Source organism: Ailuropoda melanoleuca, chromosome X (genome assembly GCF_002007445.2).
Source record: "Ailuropoda melanoleuca isolate Jingjing chromosome X, ASM200744v2, whole genome shotgun sequence".
Classification (NCBI taxonomy): domain Eukaryota; kingdom Metazoa; phylum Chordata; class Mammalia; order Carnivora; family Ursidae; genus Ailuropoda; species Ailuropoda melanoleuca.
This window is the reverse complement of record NC_048238.1, coordinates 63169725-63187255: the sequence shown is the minus strand read 5'-3', so window position 1 is coordinate 63187255 and position 17531 is coordinate 63169725. Positions and strand designations below refer to the sequence as shown.

Sequence of the window (17531 nt, the reverse complement as noted above, 5' to 3'; positions counted from 1 at the left end):
ATTTCATTCTTTTTTATGGCTGAGTACTATTCCTATATCATATATATATATATATATATATATATATATGATACATGTGTATCTCACATCATCTTTTTCGATTTATCAGTCAATGGGCATTGGGGCTCTTTACGTAATTTCGCTAATGTTAATAATGCTTCTATAAACATCAGGGTGCATGTATCCCTTCGAGATAATATTTTTGCATTCTTTGGGTAAATACCCTGTGATGCAATTGCTGGGTTGTACGGTACTATTTTTAATGTTTTGAGGAACCTTCATACTGTTGTCCAGAGTGGCTGCACTAGTTTGCATTCCCTTCAACGGTATAAGAGGGTTCCCCTCTCTCCACAGCCTTGCCAAGACCTTTTGTTTCCTGTGTTGTTAATTTTATCCATTCTGACAGGTGTGAGGTAATATCTCATTGTAGTTTTGATTTGTATTTCCCTGATGATCAGTGATGTTGAGCATCTTTTCATGTGTCTGCTGACCATCTGTGTGTCATCTTTGTAAAAATGTCCATGTCTTTTTCCCGTTTTTTAACTGAATTATTTTTTTGGGGGGTGTGGAGTTTGAAAAGTTCTTTATAGCTTTTAGACACTAACCCTTCATCAGATACATCATTGGAAAATGTCTTCTCCAATTTTGTAGGTTGCCCTTTAGTTTTGTTGATTATTTCCTTCACAGTGCAGAAGCTTTTTATTTTGATGAAGTCCCAAAAGTTTTATTTTTGCTGTTATTTCCCTTGCTTCAGGAGACATATCTAGTAAGAAGTTGCCACAGCCAATGTCAGAGAGGTTGCTTCCTGTGTTCTCCTCTAGGATTTTGATGGTTTCCTGTCTCACATTTAGGTCTTTCATCCATTTTAAATTTATTTTTGTGTATAGTGTAAGTACATGGTCCAGTTTCATTATTTGCATGTTGCTTTCCAGTTTTCCCAACACCATTTGTTGAAGAGACTGTCTTTTTCCCATTGGATATTCTTTCTTGCTTTGTTGAAGATTAATTGACCATATAGTGGTGGGTTCATTTCTGGGTTTTCTATTCTGTTTTGTTGATTTATATATCTATTTTTATGCCGGTATTATACTGTCTTAATCACTACAGCTTTGTAATGATGTAAGCTGAGGTCTTGAATTGTGGTGTGTCCAGCTTAGTGTTACTTTTTGAAGATTGCTTTTTGCTATTTAAGGTATTTTGTGGTTCCATACAAATTTTAGAATTGCTTGTTCTAGTTCTGTGAAAAATGCTGCTGTTATTTTGATAAAGATTGCATGAAGACTGTAGGTTGCTTTGGGCAATATAGACATTTTTAAAAAAATATGTTATTCACCATACAGTACATCATTAGTTTTTGATGTAGTGTTCCATGATTCATTGTTTGCATTATAGACATTTTAACAGTATTCTTTTAATACATGAGCTTGCAGTATTTTTCCATTTCTTTGTGTCACCTTCAATTTCTTTCATTAAGTGTTCTAGTTTTCAGAGTATAGATCTTTTACCTCTTTGGATAGGTTTATTCCTAGGTATCTTAGGATTTTTGGAACAATTGTAGAGGGGATCAATTCCTTGGTTTCTCTTTCTGCTGCTTCAATATTGGTATATATATGCACCAGATTTCTGTATGTTGGTTTTGTATCCTGTTATTTTACTGAATTCATGTATCAGTCCTTGCAATTTTTTGGTGTAGTCTTTGGCGTTTTCTGTATAGAGTATCATGTTATTCTGCAGATAGTGAAAGTTTGACTTCTTCTTTGCCAGTTTGGATGCCTTTTATTTCTTTGTATTGTCTGATTGCTGTGGCTAGGACTTCCAGTACTATGTGAAATAATTGTGGTAAGAGTAGACATCCATATCTTGCCCATGACCATAGAGGAAAAACTCTTGAGTTTTTTCCCATTGAGAATGATATTAGGTGTGGATTTTTCATATATGGCTGTTACTATGTTGAGGTATGTTCCCTCTAACCATACTTTGTTGAGGTTTTTTTTTTTTTTTAAATAATGAATGTACGTTGTACTCTGTCAGATGCTTTTTCTACATCTTTTCAAAGGATCATGTAGTTCTTATCCTTTTTTTTAAATTGGTGTATCATATTGATTGACTTCTGAATGTTGAACCGTCATTGTGGCCCAGTAATAAATCCCACTTGATCATGGTGAATAATTCTTTTAATGTACTGTTGGATTCAATTTGCTAGTATCCTATTGAGAATTTTTACAGCCATATTCGTCAGGGATATTGGCCTATAGTTGTCTTTTTTAGTGCAGTTTTTGTCTGGTGTTGGAGTCAAGGTAATACTGGTCTTATAGAATGAATTTGGAAGTTTTCCTTCCTCTTCTGTTTTTTTAGAATACTTTCAGAAGAAAAAGTATTAATTCTACTTTAAATGTTTGGTAGAATGCCCCTGGGAAGCCATCTGGCCCTGGACTTTTGTTTGTTGGGAGAGTTTTGATTACTGATTCAGCTTCTTTGCTGGTTCTGGGTCTGTTCAAGTTTTCTGATTCTTCCTGCTTCAGTTTTGGTAGCTTATATGTTTCTAGGAATTTATCCATTGCTTTCAAGTTGTCCAGTTTGTTGGCATATAATTTTTCATAATATTTTCTGATATTTTCATAATATTATCTGATAATTGTTTGTATTTCCGTGGTGTTGGTTGTTATTTCTCCTCTGTCAATTTCTGATTTTATTTATTTGTGTCCTTTCTCCTTTCTTTTTCATAAGTCTGTCTGGGGTTTATCACTTTTAACAGTTCTTTCAAGGAACCAGCTCCTAGTTTCATTGATCTGTTCTGTTTCGTTTTTGTTTTTGTTTTGTTTTTAGTTTCTATGTCATTTATTTCTTCTCTAATATGTATTATTTCCTTTCCTCTGCTGGCTTTAGGCTTCGTTTGTATTTCTTTGTCTAGCTCCTTTAGGTCTAAGGTTAGGTTGTTTACTTGAGATTTTTCTTTCTTGGACTGTCGTGTTTTCATTTTAATTTGTTTCCATCTATTTTTTTTTATTTCTTCTTTAATTTCCTGTTTCACCAATTTATTCTTTTTTTTGGATTTATTTATTGATTTGAGAGAGAGAGAGAAGGAGAGCATGGGAAGGAGGGGCAGAGGGAGATGAAGAGAGAATCTCAAGCAGACTCAGCACAGAGCCTAACACGGGGCTCAATTTCATGACCTGATCATGATCTGAGCTGAAACCAGGAGTCGCATGCTTAACTGACTGTGCCACCTAGGTACCCCAGATCCATTAATTTTTTAGTAGCATGTTGTTTTGCCTACATGTATTTGTGGTCTTTCCAGATTTTGTCTTGTGTTTGACTTCAAGTTTCATAGCATTGTGGTCAGAAAAGATGCATGGTATGATCACAGTCTTTTTGTAGTTGTTGAGGCCTGAGTTGTGACCTGGTATGTGATCTTTTTTGAGAATGTCACATGTGCACTCAAAAAGAATGTGTATTCTGCTGCTTTAGGATGAAGTGTTCTGAATATATCTGTTATGTCCATCTGGTCCAGTATAGCATTCAGAGCCATTGTTTCCTTGTTGATTTTCTGTGTAGATGATCTATCCATTGGTGTAAGTGGGGTGTTGTCCCATAGTATTACTGTATTATTATCAATGAGTTTCTTCATGTTTTTTATTAATTGTTTTATGCATTTGGGTGCCCCGCCATTTTGGGGGTATAAATATTTACAATTGTTAGATCTTCCTGTTGTATAGTCCCCTTTATTGTGACATAGTACCCTTCTTCATCTCTTATTATACTCTTTGGTTTAAAGTCTAGTTTGTCTAATGTAAGTATTGCTACTCTGGCTTCCTTTTGATGTCTATTTGCATGGTAAATGTTTATCCATCCCCTCATGTCCAATGTGCAGGTGTCATTATGTCTAAAATGAGTCTCTTGTAGGCGGCATTTAGATGGGGTCTTGTTTTGTTATCCATTTTGCCATCCAGTGTCTTTTGATTGGAGCATTTAGTCCATTTGCCTTCAGAACTATTGATAGCTATGTATTTATTGCCATTTTATTACTTGTTTTATTGTGTCTGAAGATTTTCTCTGTTCCTTTCTTCTCTTTGTCACTTTTGTTCTTTTCTTTCCACTCAAATAGTCCCCTTTAGTATTTCTTGCAGGGCTGGTTTAGTGGTCACAAACTCCTTTAGTTTTTGTTTCTCTGGGAAACTTCATCTCTCCTTCTATTCTGTATGATAGGCTTGGTGGACAGAGTATTCTTGGCTGCAGGTTTTTCCCATTCAGCACTTTGAGTATATCATGCCACTCTTCTGGCTTGCTAAGTTTCTGTGGAGAGATCTGTAGCTAGTCTTATGACTCTTCCTTTGTAAGTTCAGGACCTCTTTTGTCTTGCTACTTTCAGGATTTTTTTCTCTATAATTGTATTTTGCAAATTTAATTACAATAAATCTTGGCGTTGGCCTGCTTTTGTGGATTTTGATGGGAGTCGTCTGTGCCTCAGAATCTGGATGTCTGTTTCCTTTCCCAGATTAGGGATGATTTCAGCTATTTCCTCAAATTTTCTGCCCTCTTTTCTCTCTCTCCTTGTTCTCGGACTTGTATAGTACGAATGTTATTTCATTTGATGGAGTCACTGAGTTCCTTAAATTTATTCTCCTGATCCATAATTCTTCTTTCTCTCTTTTGTTCTGCTTTGTATTTGTCTATTATTTTACCTCTGTATCACTGACCTGTTCCTCTGCTTCTTTCATCCTTGTGTTCATTGTATCCAGTCTGTTTCGAGTCTTTCTTACTGCAGTTTACATTTCTGTTTCTTTTAACTCTTTTACCTCTGTGTAAGGGCCTCCCTGAAGTCTCCATTCTTTTCTCGAGCCCAGTCTTCAGCCTTAATGATTGTTGCTTTCAGTTCTCCATTCAGGCATATTACTTAAATCTGTTTCACTTAGATCTCTGGCTGTGACCTTATCTTGTCGTTTCATTTGGGATGAATTTCTCCATCTTGGCATTTTGCCTAAGTGTCTGTCTTTGTTTGTAGAAAAGCTTGTTCTGTTTCTTGCTTTTGAGTGTAATGGCTTTATGAAGAAGATGTCGTATAGTACCCAGTGCCTGGTGCTTCAGAGCGTGTCTCTGGTGCATGTTGCATTCATTCTGCTGCTTGTTTTGGGTGCTCTGTCCTTCAGGTCAGTCATTTGCAGAGTCTGTCCTTCCTTCATTGGGCAGTGTTTGGTCCTTGGGCAGAGTGTGGTGAGTTTAGCTAGGTGTACTCTGGGCTGCTTGTTAAATGAGACCCAGTACTACTTACACTAGACCTGAATCTTTGCATAACTCTCTGGTCAGGAGATGTTGTGTGAGCAGGGGTTTCTGTGGGTCTTCTGGGGAAGGATCCTGCCAAGCTGGGAGTGAATCAGACTTGACCAAGAAGGGCGGTAGGGGTAGAGTGCAGGGGTATTGGACCTGGTATAAGCAGGTTATGCAGTCAGTGTAGGTGCTCTGGTGTTTCTAGCAGTTGGTTCTTTTTTTATGCTGAGGGGTGGGGAAGGGAAATGGAACCAGGCAGCTCCATTGTCCCTGGAGAAGGGTCTCAGTGCTTGTTTTTCTCAGGGACCCAGTTTGAGAAGAGGGAATTATCTCCTCCTTTGTGTGGCCCAGGTGTTCTTTAGATGACTGTCTGCCCCCAGGTGTTTGCCTGCCTTCTCCTCTGGAGCAGTGCAGTGTGCCCTCCAGGCTCTATCCCAGTCATGATGTGGATATCTAAAACTCTAGTCTTCCATCCCTGCTGGTTACAAAAACTCAAAAAAATCTGCCCCTCTTGTTTTCCTAGCCATTGGCTTTGGAGAAGTAATTCTCCCTGTATGTTCCCCATATGCTTCTCTCTCCCTTGCCTTTCTCCCAGACCAGGGCTCCCTTGCATCTACAGCATCAGAGATCTGTTTCTCCCCCAAAGCATGTCTCTGCACTTCCTACCTTCCTTTCTGTGGCCTCTTCTTTCCCTCTAGTTGTGGAGTTTGTTCTCTCAGTCTTCAGGTTGACTTCTCGGGTATTCAGAATGATTTGATAGTTATCTAGTTGTTTTTAAGGGAGAAGAGGAGCTTAGAATCTTTCTACTTTCCACTATCTTAGCTATTCTCCCCACCATTTTATATTTTTGACTTTTATGTTACTCTTTCATAGTACCTTTTTTATTACAGTGTTTATTGTATTAATTGTAATAAGACATTCTTTAAGTGCACTCAGATTTCTGAATTTATGATTTATTGCTTTTTCTTGGCCCCATATCTTGTGTTTCCTGCAAATTCAGTTCGTTTCATGTTTATACACACACACACACACACACACACACACGCACACCCTTGGCATGTAGAAATCATTTATTCTTCAAGAAATTATTAGATAGAGCAGTATAGTAGGTGCTGTGAGGGACACATAAATAGAGATGTTTGGGTCTTCCCTTAAGGGAATTAAAGTCTACTTCAGAAGATAAAGTATATCCTGGACAACCAAAGGACTATTAAAAGGACCTGATAAATAAATGCAAGGTAAACTGCATGTGTGTATTGTGGGGACATGGAGTAATAGAATGATAAGTATGGTTAGTTTAAGGAAGTTTTTTTGGGAAATACTTAAAATTTTTCTTACAATGGATAGATTGTTAAAGTACGTGTTTATTTTTGAGAATGGGTGAATTATATTATGGGGAGTGGGAAGAATAACACAGGAGACACAAATGATATGGTTCAGAACATGGAGATTAGAGTTGATAGATTCAGAGAGATAAAGAAGGTGATACAGGTTAGAGGCAGGAATAAGATTTTATGGAGTAGGGTTTAGAGATCATATAAGGAAGAGCTGCTCTAAGTTCTTGAGCAATCAGTTAGCAGGTGTTTACTTCCCAAGGCCTGTCATTGGCATTTTTAGTGTTGCACAGTAGGACAACTCAATGAAATGTAGGTTCTGTGGAGGATAAACCATGCAAGTGAAATGCATAATGCCTGTTTTATCAGTCAAGGCGTATGGACTGAGAATGTTAACCCTAGTAGTAACTTTGGAATTGGGACTTCCAGTAGAGTAATAGACACTAATACTAAAACAAAATAAAGCAGAAAAAAATACAGAAAGATCCTCTTAGATACCACATTGTGATAAGCCAGCTTAAACTTTATGGCAGACTTTTTATAGCTCTGTCACACCATTAATAATAATAATCTTTGATAACTACCACTGTTGAGCATTTACTATGTGCTAGGCATTGTGACAGGTTCTTTGCGTGTGATACCATGAAAACTAAACTATTAATCTTCAAAACAACCTTGTGAGGTAGATGCTATTATCCATATGTTATAGATGAATAATTTCGATCAGAGAGGATAAATAACTTGTCTAAGTTCACAGAGTTCCCTAATCACAGGGTCAGGGTTTGAACACTGTCCTATTTATTCTGAAGGCTGTGCTGGTAAGCACTTTTGATTTGTTTCTAAAATAAAATTCCCCTGATGACATTAGATTCTCAAAAGTGTACATGTGACAGACCCTACTAAACTCTGAAATCTTTATGTGTATTTTTCAAATATTAATTATGTTTCATATTGTATTGAAACCTTAACAGATGGATGTTTAGTGTGTGGTTCAGATAAGACAAAATGTATACTGAACTTGATAATATAAATGGGGTAAAGAAATAAAAATAGCCATTAAAATAATGTAAAGATGTAGCCAGTGCAATTACCAAAAGTGTGTTGTTATTATAATTTCTCATTAGTCAGGATTTACATGAAGATGTTGAAGAAGCGGGTGCACTGCAGAAAAATCATGCTTCCGTGATATCTGGGAACCCCACAGAAGCTGCACATTCTGCCTATCAGCCTTCAGAAGATGAGTCATTATGCACTGTGAGCTGCGAAATGCCCACTGAACAAACTCCAAGCAGTGATCAAGAGACTGCCCTAGAAATAAACGATGTGGAAGTAACAGGGGAAAAAGAAAAACGTTATGATGATAAAACTCATGCGAAGTCAGCTTCAGAAGAAGAAACAAGTGAAAATGTGCCTATAGCAGAAGACACTGTGTTGCAACCAAAGAAAAATAGGATAACTTACTCACAAATTATTAAAGAAGGCAGGAGATTTAATATTGATTTGGTATCAAAAGTAAGTACTAATTTTCTTCACCTTATTATTAGAATAATACTAATTTTTAATTGATTGAAAATAGCATCTGGGACCATAAACCCAATTTTTATAATTTTATTTTTTAAAGTGTGGGACATTTGTTTTATAAAGAGATAGTAGCCAGAAATTTATAATTCAGTTAAAATATTTTTTAAATATAGGTTTAAAAATGCAGTAAAAATGCTCAGTACTATAGCACAAGAATACTTTTGTACTAGAGCAGAGTCCACTCTAATATTCTCCTACTATGTGAACACTATGAATTCTATCAAGAGAAAAATTCTAATGAACCTAATTATAAATTTATATTTATAGTTTATTAAATGAAGTTTTTTTAGCCCTTCTATATAACTATTTTAACATCTGTATGATGGTGAACATTCTGAAAAAAAACCAATGCATTCTTGAAAATCATCTGTTCAGGTGTGAGGGCTTTGGAGGATAATTTAACAGTTGGCAAGAGGAGAGAGGCTCGGAACAATGCTTTTGTCTTTGGTTATGTTTCAGTCCTTAACTCCGATGTTAGATCGATGTAACTTCAGAGGAGGTCCCCCTCCAAGTCTTTGGAGAGTACAATGTTGTATTGGGTTTATAGAAAGCAAGGTTAATGTAGTACAAAAAGAACAGAAAACAAGTAAGGATAATGGTCTTAAAAGGTTAGATATAGGGGGCGCCGGGATGGCTTGGTCGGTTTAAGTGGCTGCCTTCGGCTTAGGTCTTGATCCCAGGGCCCTTGGATCTAACCCCACATTGGGTCCCCTGCTCAGTGGAGAGTCTGCTTCTCCCTCTGCCCCTCCCCCCGCTTCTGTGCATGCACACACACTCTCTCTGTCTCTCTCGCTCTCAAGTAAGTAAATCTTTAAAAAAAAAAAAGTTAGAAATAGGGCTGGGAGAAAGTAGAAAGAAACAGACCAAATCCATAAACTGAGGGCAAACAATAAGAAATTAAAAAGAGGTAGGAGAGTGTAGTAAATAACATTAGACTTGCCTCAAAACTAGGCTTTTCAATTTAATGTGTTCTCTTGAAGTTTCAAGTTACAGAGTAAAGAGAGAGACTAATTGCATATTCTTCACATTTTGCTAATACAGTCCCATATACCCATATGCTGCTCTTTTTTAACCTGATGCCTAAAAATATGAGATTTGTTGTTTTGTTTTTGTTTTTTTGTTTTTTACTACCCTTTGTTTCTTTCTATCACATAGCTCTCTGTGTCTGATTCTGTCCTGCTCTGAGTTGACTGCTACTTTGGGCCTACTTCATATTTTGCACCATCTATTTCACCTTCTCCAGCTACTGTGACCCCTGCCCTGCTTTGAAATCTAGCATTTTTTCCATGTTACCTTGGCTATTGATTCCTGGGTGGAAGCTTATTCATAGTTTACTAATGGTCTTACTGTTCTCATGAACAGAAAATAAGCTTTACAAAACTGAAAAAGAAAACAAAAAACTGAAGTAACAAATGGGCTTTGTTCTGAAATTTTCATTTTTAATTAGTTACTTGGAATATGGAATGTCTAACTTAAATGATGATAAAATGTTGGTTAAGAATCAGCAATAGTTGGGGCGCCTGGGTGGCTCAGTCATTAAGCGTCTGCCTTAGGCTCAGGTCATGATCCCAGGGTCCTGGGATCCAGCCCGCATCGGGCTCCCTCCTGCTGGGAGCCTGCTGCTTCCTCTCTCACACCCCTGCTTGTGTTCCCTATCTCATTGGCTGTCTCTCTCTCTGTCAAATAAATAAATAAAATCTTAAAAAAAAAAGAATCAGCACTAGTTTATAATATAGTCTCTAACCCTTATGGTAGCTGAAATAGAGTATAAATATTGCAAAGGAAAATGGTAGATGATAATGCTGTTATCAATTTTTGGAATTAGTGTAGGAAATTATTCACTTGTATAAAAGAAAGTGAATGCTTATTGTAGTGGAGGGGGAGATAGTTTAATTAGATGCCAAGACATTTGAGGAGACTTCTAAGATTTCTGGGTATTTTCATGAGTTTAAGTGGATCATAATAGTGGTTCTTTTAGGGTAAATTAAAAACAGATGTGTCTAGAGCAGTCAAGGCAGTTGTACTTTGTCCTGCATAGTAATTTTTATGGTTTTATATATTTCAAAAATAATCAGTAATAAATTCATCCTACAAAAGCAGCAGTAGCTAAAGAATGTAGAACCATAGCAATATAAGAGGTTTACTATCATTTTTTAATGTTAGTCATTTAATGAATATTTACTGAGTACCTATGGTGTGGAAAGCAGTACATTCCATGATATTGGGGCCATCAGTTACTCCTTGGAAATTCTGTCTGATCTAATTTCAGTTACTGCATCTAAATTTAGGGTGATTGCCAAATATCTATTTCAAGCCCTACCTCTTTCCTAAAGTCCAGTTTGATGTCTCCAAACTACTTGATATTTCTTTTTCTTTTTCTTTTTTTTTTAAAGATTTTATTTATTTGACAGAGATAGAGACAGCCAGTGAGAGAGGGAACACAAGCAGGGGGAGTGGGAGAGGAAGAAGCAGGCTCATAGCGGAGGAGCCTGATGTGGGGCTCGATCCCATAACGCCGGGATCACGCCCTGAGCCGAAGGCAGGCGCTTAACCGCTGTGCCACCCAGGCGCCCCTCCAAACTACTTGATATTTCTACACGAATTCCATCTCAAAGTCGTCATGGTAAAACTGACACATTACTGTGGTGCTTTACAGTTTACAAAACACGTCCACATAAATATAGGCTTTTAAAAAAGTAGTCTTATACTACTCAGGGTAGGTTAGTTAAATCAAATATTTATCATTTTTATGTAGTATATATATTATTATTATAGTATAATATTGTACTTAGAGGATTAGAGAAAATCAGAGTTGAAGTTCTTAGAATTAGAACTCTTTTCTAAGAAAGTCCATACCCTTAATAGTTATGGAACCAACATGGCCAAGTGAAGCAAAAATGATTAATTATTAAATGTAATATTGAAATATTCTTTTTTATTTATTTTTATTGAAATACAATTAACATACAATATTAGTTTCAGTTGTACAACATATTGATTGGACAATTCTATACATTTACTCATTGCTCACCACGATTACTCACCTTCTATCACCATACAACATTGTTACAGTATTATTGACTATATTCCCTGTGCTGTACTTTTCATCTCCATGACTTCTTTTATAACTGTAAGTTTGTAACTCTTAGTTCCCTTTATCTATTTCACCCAGCCACACCCATCCATCTCTCTGGCAACCATCCAGTTTGTTCTCTTAGTTAAGAGTCTTGTTTTTTGTTTCTTTGTTCATTTGTTTTGTTTTTCAGATTCCACATATGAGTGAAATCATGTGGTGTCTTTCTCTGACTTATTTCCCTTAGTATACTGCCCTCTAGGTCCATCCATGTTGTTACAGATGGCAAGATTTCATTCTCTTTTATGACCAAATAATTCCATTCTCTTTTATGACCAAATAATTCCACACAACTTTATCCATTTTTCTGTTGAAGGATACTTGGTATTCTTTAGCCTCTCATCACTGAAATTTCTGTTTTAAGTCACTTAGAGAATGGTGAAAAAGAGGCTTAGGTTTAAATACTGTACTTGTTATTATTAAGCTTCAGACAAAAGTTTAGTGTAGTTTTAATTGAAATGTGTTCTCACTCTTCGGTGTTATCGTAAGCAAATTATTTTTAAGCTGGCATTGAATCTTAAGCATTACTAGATCTAATTAAGTGAAAATGCATCTTATGTTTGTATTAATATTTGTGAAATTATGACTACTAAGGGATCATTGAATTTCAAGTATTTGTTTTTTAAACAAATTAGGTATTTGAAGTACCTATTTTTTATTATAATTACAGAGTACTTGGTAGTATATTATTAAGAACATGGGCTATATCAGTTGTGTAGGGTATTAAGCTGAAGATAATGAAATAACATGCTGAGTTTAGTAGTCAGGATAGTTTGGATTAGTTTAAAAAAAAAAGGAATGCCAGTTTTGTTCAGCACAATGCTGGACTTTATAAAAATTTACCTAATACTGATTTTCAAAGTCTTTACTGACCTCTTGGTTACTCAGACCAAGGGTTTGGATTGATTTTTGAAATTCCCTTTTTCTTTGTAGTAAAGCTAATTGTTTTCTTTCCCTCCACTATTACAGATGTAACGTTTACATTTTTAACATTTATTGAGTTATAAACACTTAAAGGTATATCAGTATAGGACATAACCAGATCTGTTGCATTTAACCATATGGTTAAATTTAGAACACGCTAGATAATACTGTTGAACTTGTTTTTGTCTCTCTGATAATTGTTATGAGAGATGTGAAAGATTAAATCAATTCCTCATGTGCATGCTGACAATAAACATCATCCTCATTTCTTAAAAAGACATTTCTCATATAAATCTAAACTGCTAGAATTATAGAGGGACCTAAAATTTGACTCTTGTGGTAGAAATGCATAACCAGTCTTTTTCTTTTTTGTTTGGTGAGGAAGTCCAACGAACTCGTGTCTTCTTAATAACCACCTGTCCTTAGGCTACAATTTCTTACTCAAAACCCTTGGGCCTGGTGTGTTCTGTTATTTAGATTTTAAAAAATTCTTAGCAAGGTCTGAGGAGGCACTCTTTAATTAAACCTATTAATATTTCTGCAGTCAAATATATGAATATTCACAGTAAGTGGGGCAGAGATAGAAGAGCCTGATATCAGTTTAGGTCATTTTGTTGCCAAACTAATACAGAAAAACTTTGGATTCAGTGTTTTTTAGGTTTTGACTTTTCAGATAATCAATTGTAAACCTGTAGTAAAGTGTGTTATGTACTACAATATTAATAGGTAAAATGCTTTTTACAAATATTAAAAAATATATGGAATCATATATCTTTATTTAGCATTTATCAGTTTTTCCACAATTTTGCCTTTTATTTCATCCTATAAAATATTTTCTTTGTACAGCTGCTGTATTCTCGAGGATTGCTAATTGATCTTTTAATCAAATCTAATGTAAGTCGATATGCAGAGTTCAAAAATATTACCAGGATTCTTGCATTTCGAGAAGGAAGAGTGGAACAGGTACTTTGCTACTCAAGTATTGTAACTGGGTATGAGCTTAAGTTATTATGATTTGTTTTGGAAGGATAAGCAAATAGGGTTGTTATTTTCCTGGCAAAGCAGCGAATTCCAATCCTGCATGGTAAAAGTAAATAATAAGAGATTACTCAATTAAAATTTCTAGTGTTAATTTTTTCATAAGTTATTCTGAAGCCTGATGTTGGTGCTGAGAAAAGGTTACTATCAGGCAGTATTGCTAGATTTGAGCTGTTATTTGTACCCAGTTAGGGGTGACATGCCATTGGCCTTTTAATGGCATAAGGAGCAACTTGGCAGAATTAAGTAAGAGAGCTCACAAGTTAATCAGCTTTGAAGCCAACAGATGCCATTAGAACTGATGGAAAGTAACACAAATGGCTAGAATGGAAATAATGATCTTGTTATAGTTATAGGGAAAAATGTAATTTGGAATACTGTATCACTAGGAAGCAGTTTTCTTAACTTAAAATCATGTTTTTCAGGTTCCTTGTTCTAGAGCAGATGTCTTTAATAGCAAACAACTTACTATGGTAGAAAAGCGAATGCTGATGAAGTTTCTTACATTTTGTATGGAGTATGAAAAACATCCTGATGAATATAAAGGTATTGTTTTCCATTAAATTGTGTTCTCTAATTATTTGAACTTTCTTATTTTAATATGCTTGCTCTGATATAGTAAGCCGCTCATTTCCATGTTAAAGTACATTCTTACTCTGCACTATCCAGTAGGTTAGCCATGAACAACATGTAGCTATTTAAATTAAAATTAATTAAAATTAAATAAAATTTAAAATTCAGTTTCTCAGTTGGACTAGCCATATTTGAAGTGCTCAGTAGCCACATGTGGCTGTTAGCTACTATGGTTACTGTACAGCTATAGAATGTTTTCATCATTGTGGAAGTGCTATGCTGGGTGTTAGTTTTTTTTCTTGTTAATTAAAAACTGCTGTCAACTAGTTCTTCATAGGTGATATTCTCTTTTCATTGTTCCATTAATTTTTTTCAGCAGTTAAAAAAATCTGTATATTTTTTTCATTTTCCCAGGATTACTTTTGCTTGGCATATTGAATTACTCATTTTGACTGATTAAGAAAAAAAGGCTAGATGGTATGGAGAGTGTGAACCACTGTATTAGAGGACATGGTTTCTAGTCTTGGCTTTGACCCAAATCATACAGTTACTTCAGAGTTTGTTGAAAATTGAGTATCTCAATTTAGTATCAGAGCTTTATACTTTTTAAGTGCATTGGACTGGAAACATTATCTAAAATAGGAATATTCTATTGATGTTTCATTTATTAGGTTACAATGAGAAATATAGCAGTTTTTTTTTTTTACTTGATGTAATATTGAAAGTCAAGCTCTTGCTCTTAAAAGCTTCATGTCCATTTAGATACTGCCAATTCGTTCTTCACCGTGGTGTAAACTTCTGTTCTCTCAGTGATTTTTTTATAATTTATATGTGTTTTTTCTTTAGTCATGGAATTGTATTTCTTACCACTAACGAACAGTCCAGTTACATTTTTTTCTGTTCTTTAAATGAGTAGTTTTTAGGGGTCTCTTGTTTTGAGGTGTGATATAAGGCAGTAAGACTGATTCCATTAGCCACACAGAACTTAACTTCATTACTTTTTAGTCATAGTTTATTGTTCTTAGTTTTAGTAAGAAGTGTACATTAAAAAAAAATTATCACTCTATCATTGTTTTCACCAGAAATTGCCATTTGTCGTATTTAATATTTCAAGTGTAATTATTGACATTATTTTGCAGTTGTAATGATAATAAAGTAAATTATTGCCAATTATGGAAACCTGTTGTGATGGTTAATGAATTATTTAATGTTTTTCTAGTTTTTAAGTCTGTAAAATACTAAATAAAGTTTCATCATTTAAAGCTTAGAAATTGTGCCATTAATTCAATTAGGATAGTGAGATTGTTTTTAGTTTCTTTTTTTCCCCCCCTAAAATCTGTGGTCTCTGTCCAAAATGTAATATCTACCATCTGGGTCCTTTGCCAAGTGTCTTGAACAGGCTTGATCTCTTCTGTGCAGTGTTTTTAAATTGAAGTTTGGTTCTGATTTTAACTGATAAATTTTTATCTTTACATAGCCTATGAGGAGATTACATTTTCTGAGTATTTAAAAACTCAAAAATTAACCCCCAACCTCCAGTACTTCGTTCTGCATTCAATTGCAATGACATCAGAGACAGCCAGCAATACCGTAGATGGTCTCAAAGCTACCAAAAACTTTCTTCACTGTCTTGGGCGGTATGGCAACACTCCGTTTTTGTTTCCTTTATATGGCCAAGGAGAACTTCCTCAGTGTTTCTGCAGGTAAGACTGGCATTGGTTCTCTTGTTTCTTCTTAAGGTAATACTTAAATAACAGGTGAAAATTAAAAAGACAAAAATGAGATTTATTCAAGATTTAGTATATGCAAGCATACTTTGTTGTTCTACTCTTTTTTAAATCAATGTATTTGCCTACCTACCTTCTAAATGATATATTCAGTTTGGCCTGTGTTTGAATTTCATAAACTAGAACCCTACTGTAAATTCCTTATTTCCCTCAGTATTATGTTTCAAAGCATCATCCTTGTTTTGCATAATTATAGTTCTTTTTCATTGCCATGTAGTATTCCAATGTGAATATACCACAATTTATTTTTCCATTTTTCTTTTGGAGGCACAAGAGGTTTCCAGGTTTTTTGTTTTGTTTTTGGTTTTTGGTTTTTTGTTTTGTTTTTTGCTGTTACTAACGTCCTTGTGTATGTATCAGAATATACATGTTCAAGAGTTTCTCTAGGATACATATCTAGGAGTGGAATTTCCAAGTCATGGGGTAAATGGATGTTCATACAAGATAGTACCCAAGTTTTTCTCCAGAGCATTATTCCAGTTTACAGCCCGTAGCAGTATATAAGAATTTCCATAGGTCTGCATCTTTGCCAACATTTGTTATTAGATTTTTACATTTTTGTCAATCTAACTCACATAAAATATCCTTGCATTATACTTTTATTTTGCATTTCCTAGATTACTTATGAGGTGGAGCATCTTCTCATGTAGTTATTGGATATTCGTGTTTTCCCTTTGGGGACATGCCTGTTCCTGTGTTTTTCCCATTTGTCTATTGGGTTATTGTATTTTTCTTATTGGTCTGTAGGAGTTTTTATTGTGAATACTAATCTTTTCTTAGTTGTATGTGTTGGCATATGTCTTGCTTTATGATATTCATGATGCATGGAGCTCATTAAGAATAATGTAGTCAGACATAATCTTTTCTCTTTATACTTAGCACTTTTAGGGTAGTGGAGCATAGTAGTTAAAAACCTGTACTATGGAGACAGACTACCAAATTTAAGTCCTGGCTTCTCCATTCATTGGCCACGTAACCTTGAGCAAGTTTCATAGTCTCTCTATTATGTTTTCAAGGAATCAACTTTTGGCTTTTTGATTCTATTATAGCTTTGTGTTCCTAGTTCTTTTCCTTTATTTTGCTTTCTTTGGGTTTTGTTTGGCTCATCCCTCCCCTTTTCTGTCCTTGCCAATTCTTAGGATGAAACCCAATGTTAAATTTATATCTTTTTAAAATTTTCTAATATAAGCATTTAATATAATAAAGTGCCAACTCCTGTTTTGATTCTTCATGGTTATTATATATTATTTTCATTATCTTTTAGTCCTAAATATCTTAATTTCCCTTATGATTTTTTCATTGACCTATGAATTGTTATGAGAGGTTTTATTTTATTTTTTTTAAAGATTTATTTATTTAATAAATCAACAGAGAGCAAGCACAAGTAGGGGGAGTGGGAGAGGGAGAAGCAGACTCCCTGCTGAGCAGGGAGCCTGATGTAGGGCTCAATCCCTGGAGTCTGGGATCATGACCTGAGCCGAAGGCAGTGGCTTAACTGACTGAGCCACCCAGGTGCCGCATTATGAGAGGTTTTAAAATAGCTGATTGGTTGATTCTTCTGTTCTTACCATCTAATTTCATTGCAGAAAATTAAATTATGTCTGGAAAATATGTTTTTTTAAATTTAAATTCAGTTAGCCAACATAGTGTACATCATTAGTTTTTGATATAACGTTCAGTGATTCATTAGTTGCGTATAACATCCAGTGCTCATCACATGCCCTCCTTTAATGCGCATCACCCAGTTACTCCATCCCCCCAACCCTCCTCCCTATCCTCAACTCTGTTTCCCAGAGTCAGGAGTCTCTCATGGTTTGTCTCCCTCTCTGATTTATTCCCATTCAGTTTTCCCTCCCTTTATTGTTCTCTGCCCTATTTCTTATATTATTATTATAT

The 17531-nt window shown here is 35.2% G+C and overlaps 1 protein-coding gene across 4 annotated transcripts in view; it reads left to right on the top strand.

The window, feature by feature from the left end:
- CHM (CHM Rab escort protein) overlaps positions 1-17531 on the top strand; it is a 191574-nt gene that overhangs the window by 66561 nt on the left and 107482 nt on the right. For all 4 annotated transcript variants that reach the window (XM_034649139.1, XM_034649138.1, XM_034649137.1 and 1 more), the window contains 4 exons: positions 7724-8111; positions 13084-13200; positions 13701-13821; positions 15326-15551. In XM_034649139.1, coding sequence (XP_034505030.1) covers positions 7724-8111; positions 13084-13200; positions 13701-13821; positions 15326-15551 — 852 coding nt within the window. The remainder of the gene's footprint in view (positions 1-7723; positions 8112-13083; positions 13201-13700; positions 13822-15325; positions 15552-17531) is intronic.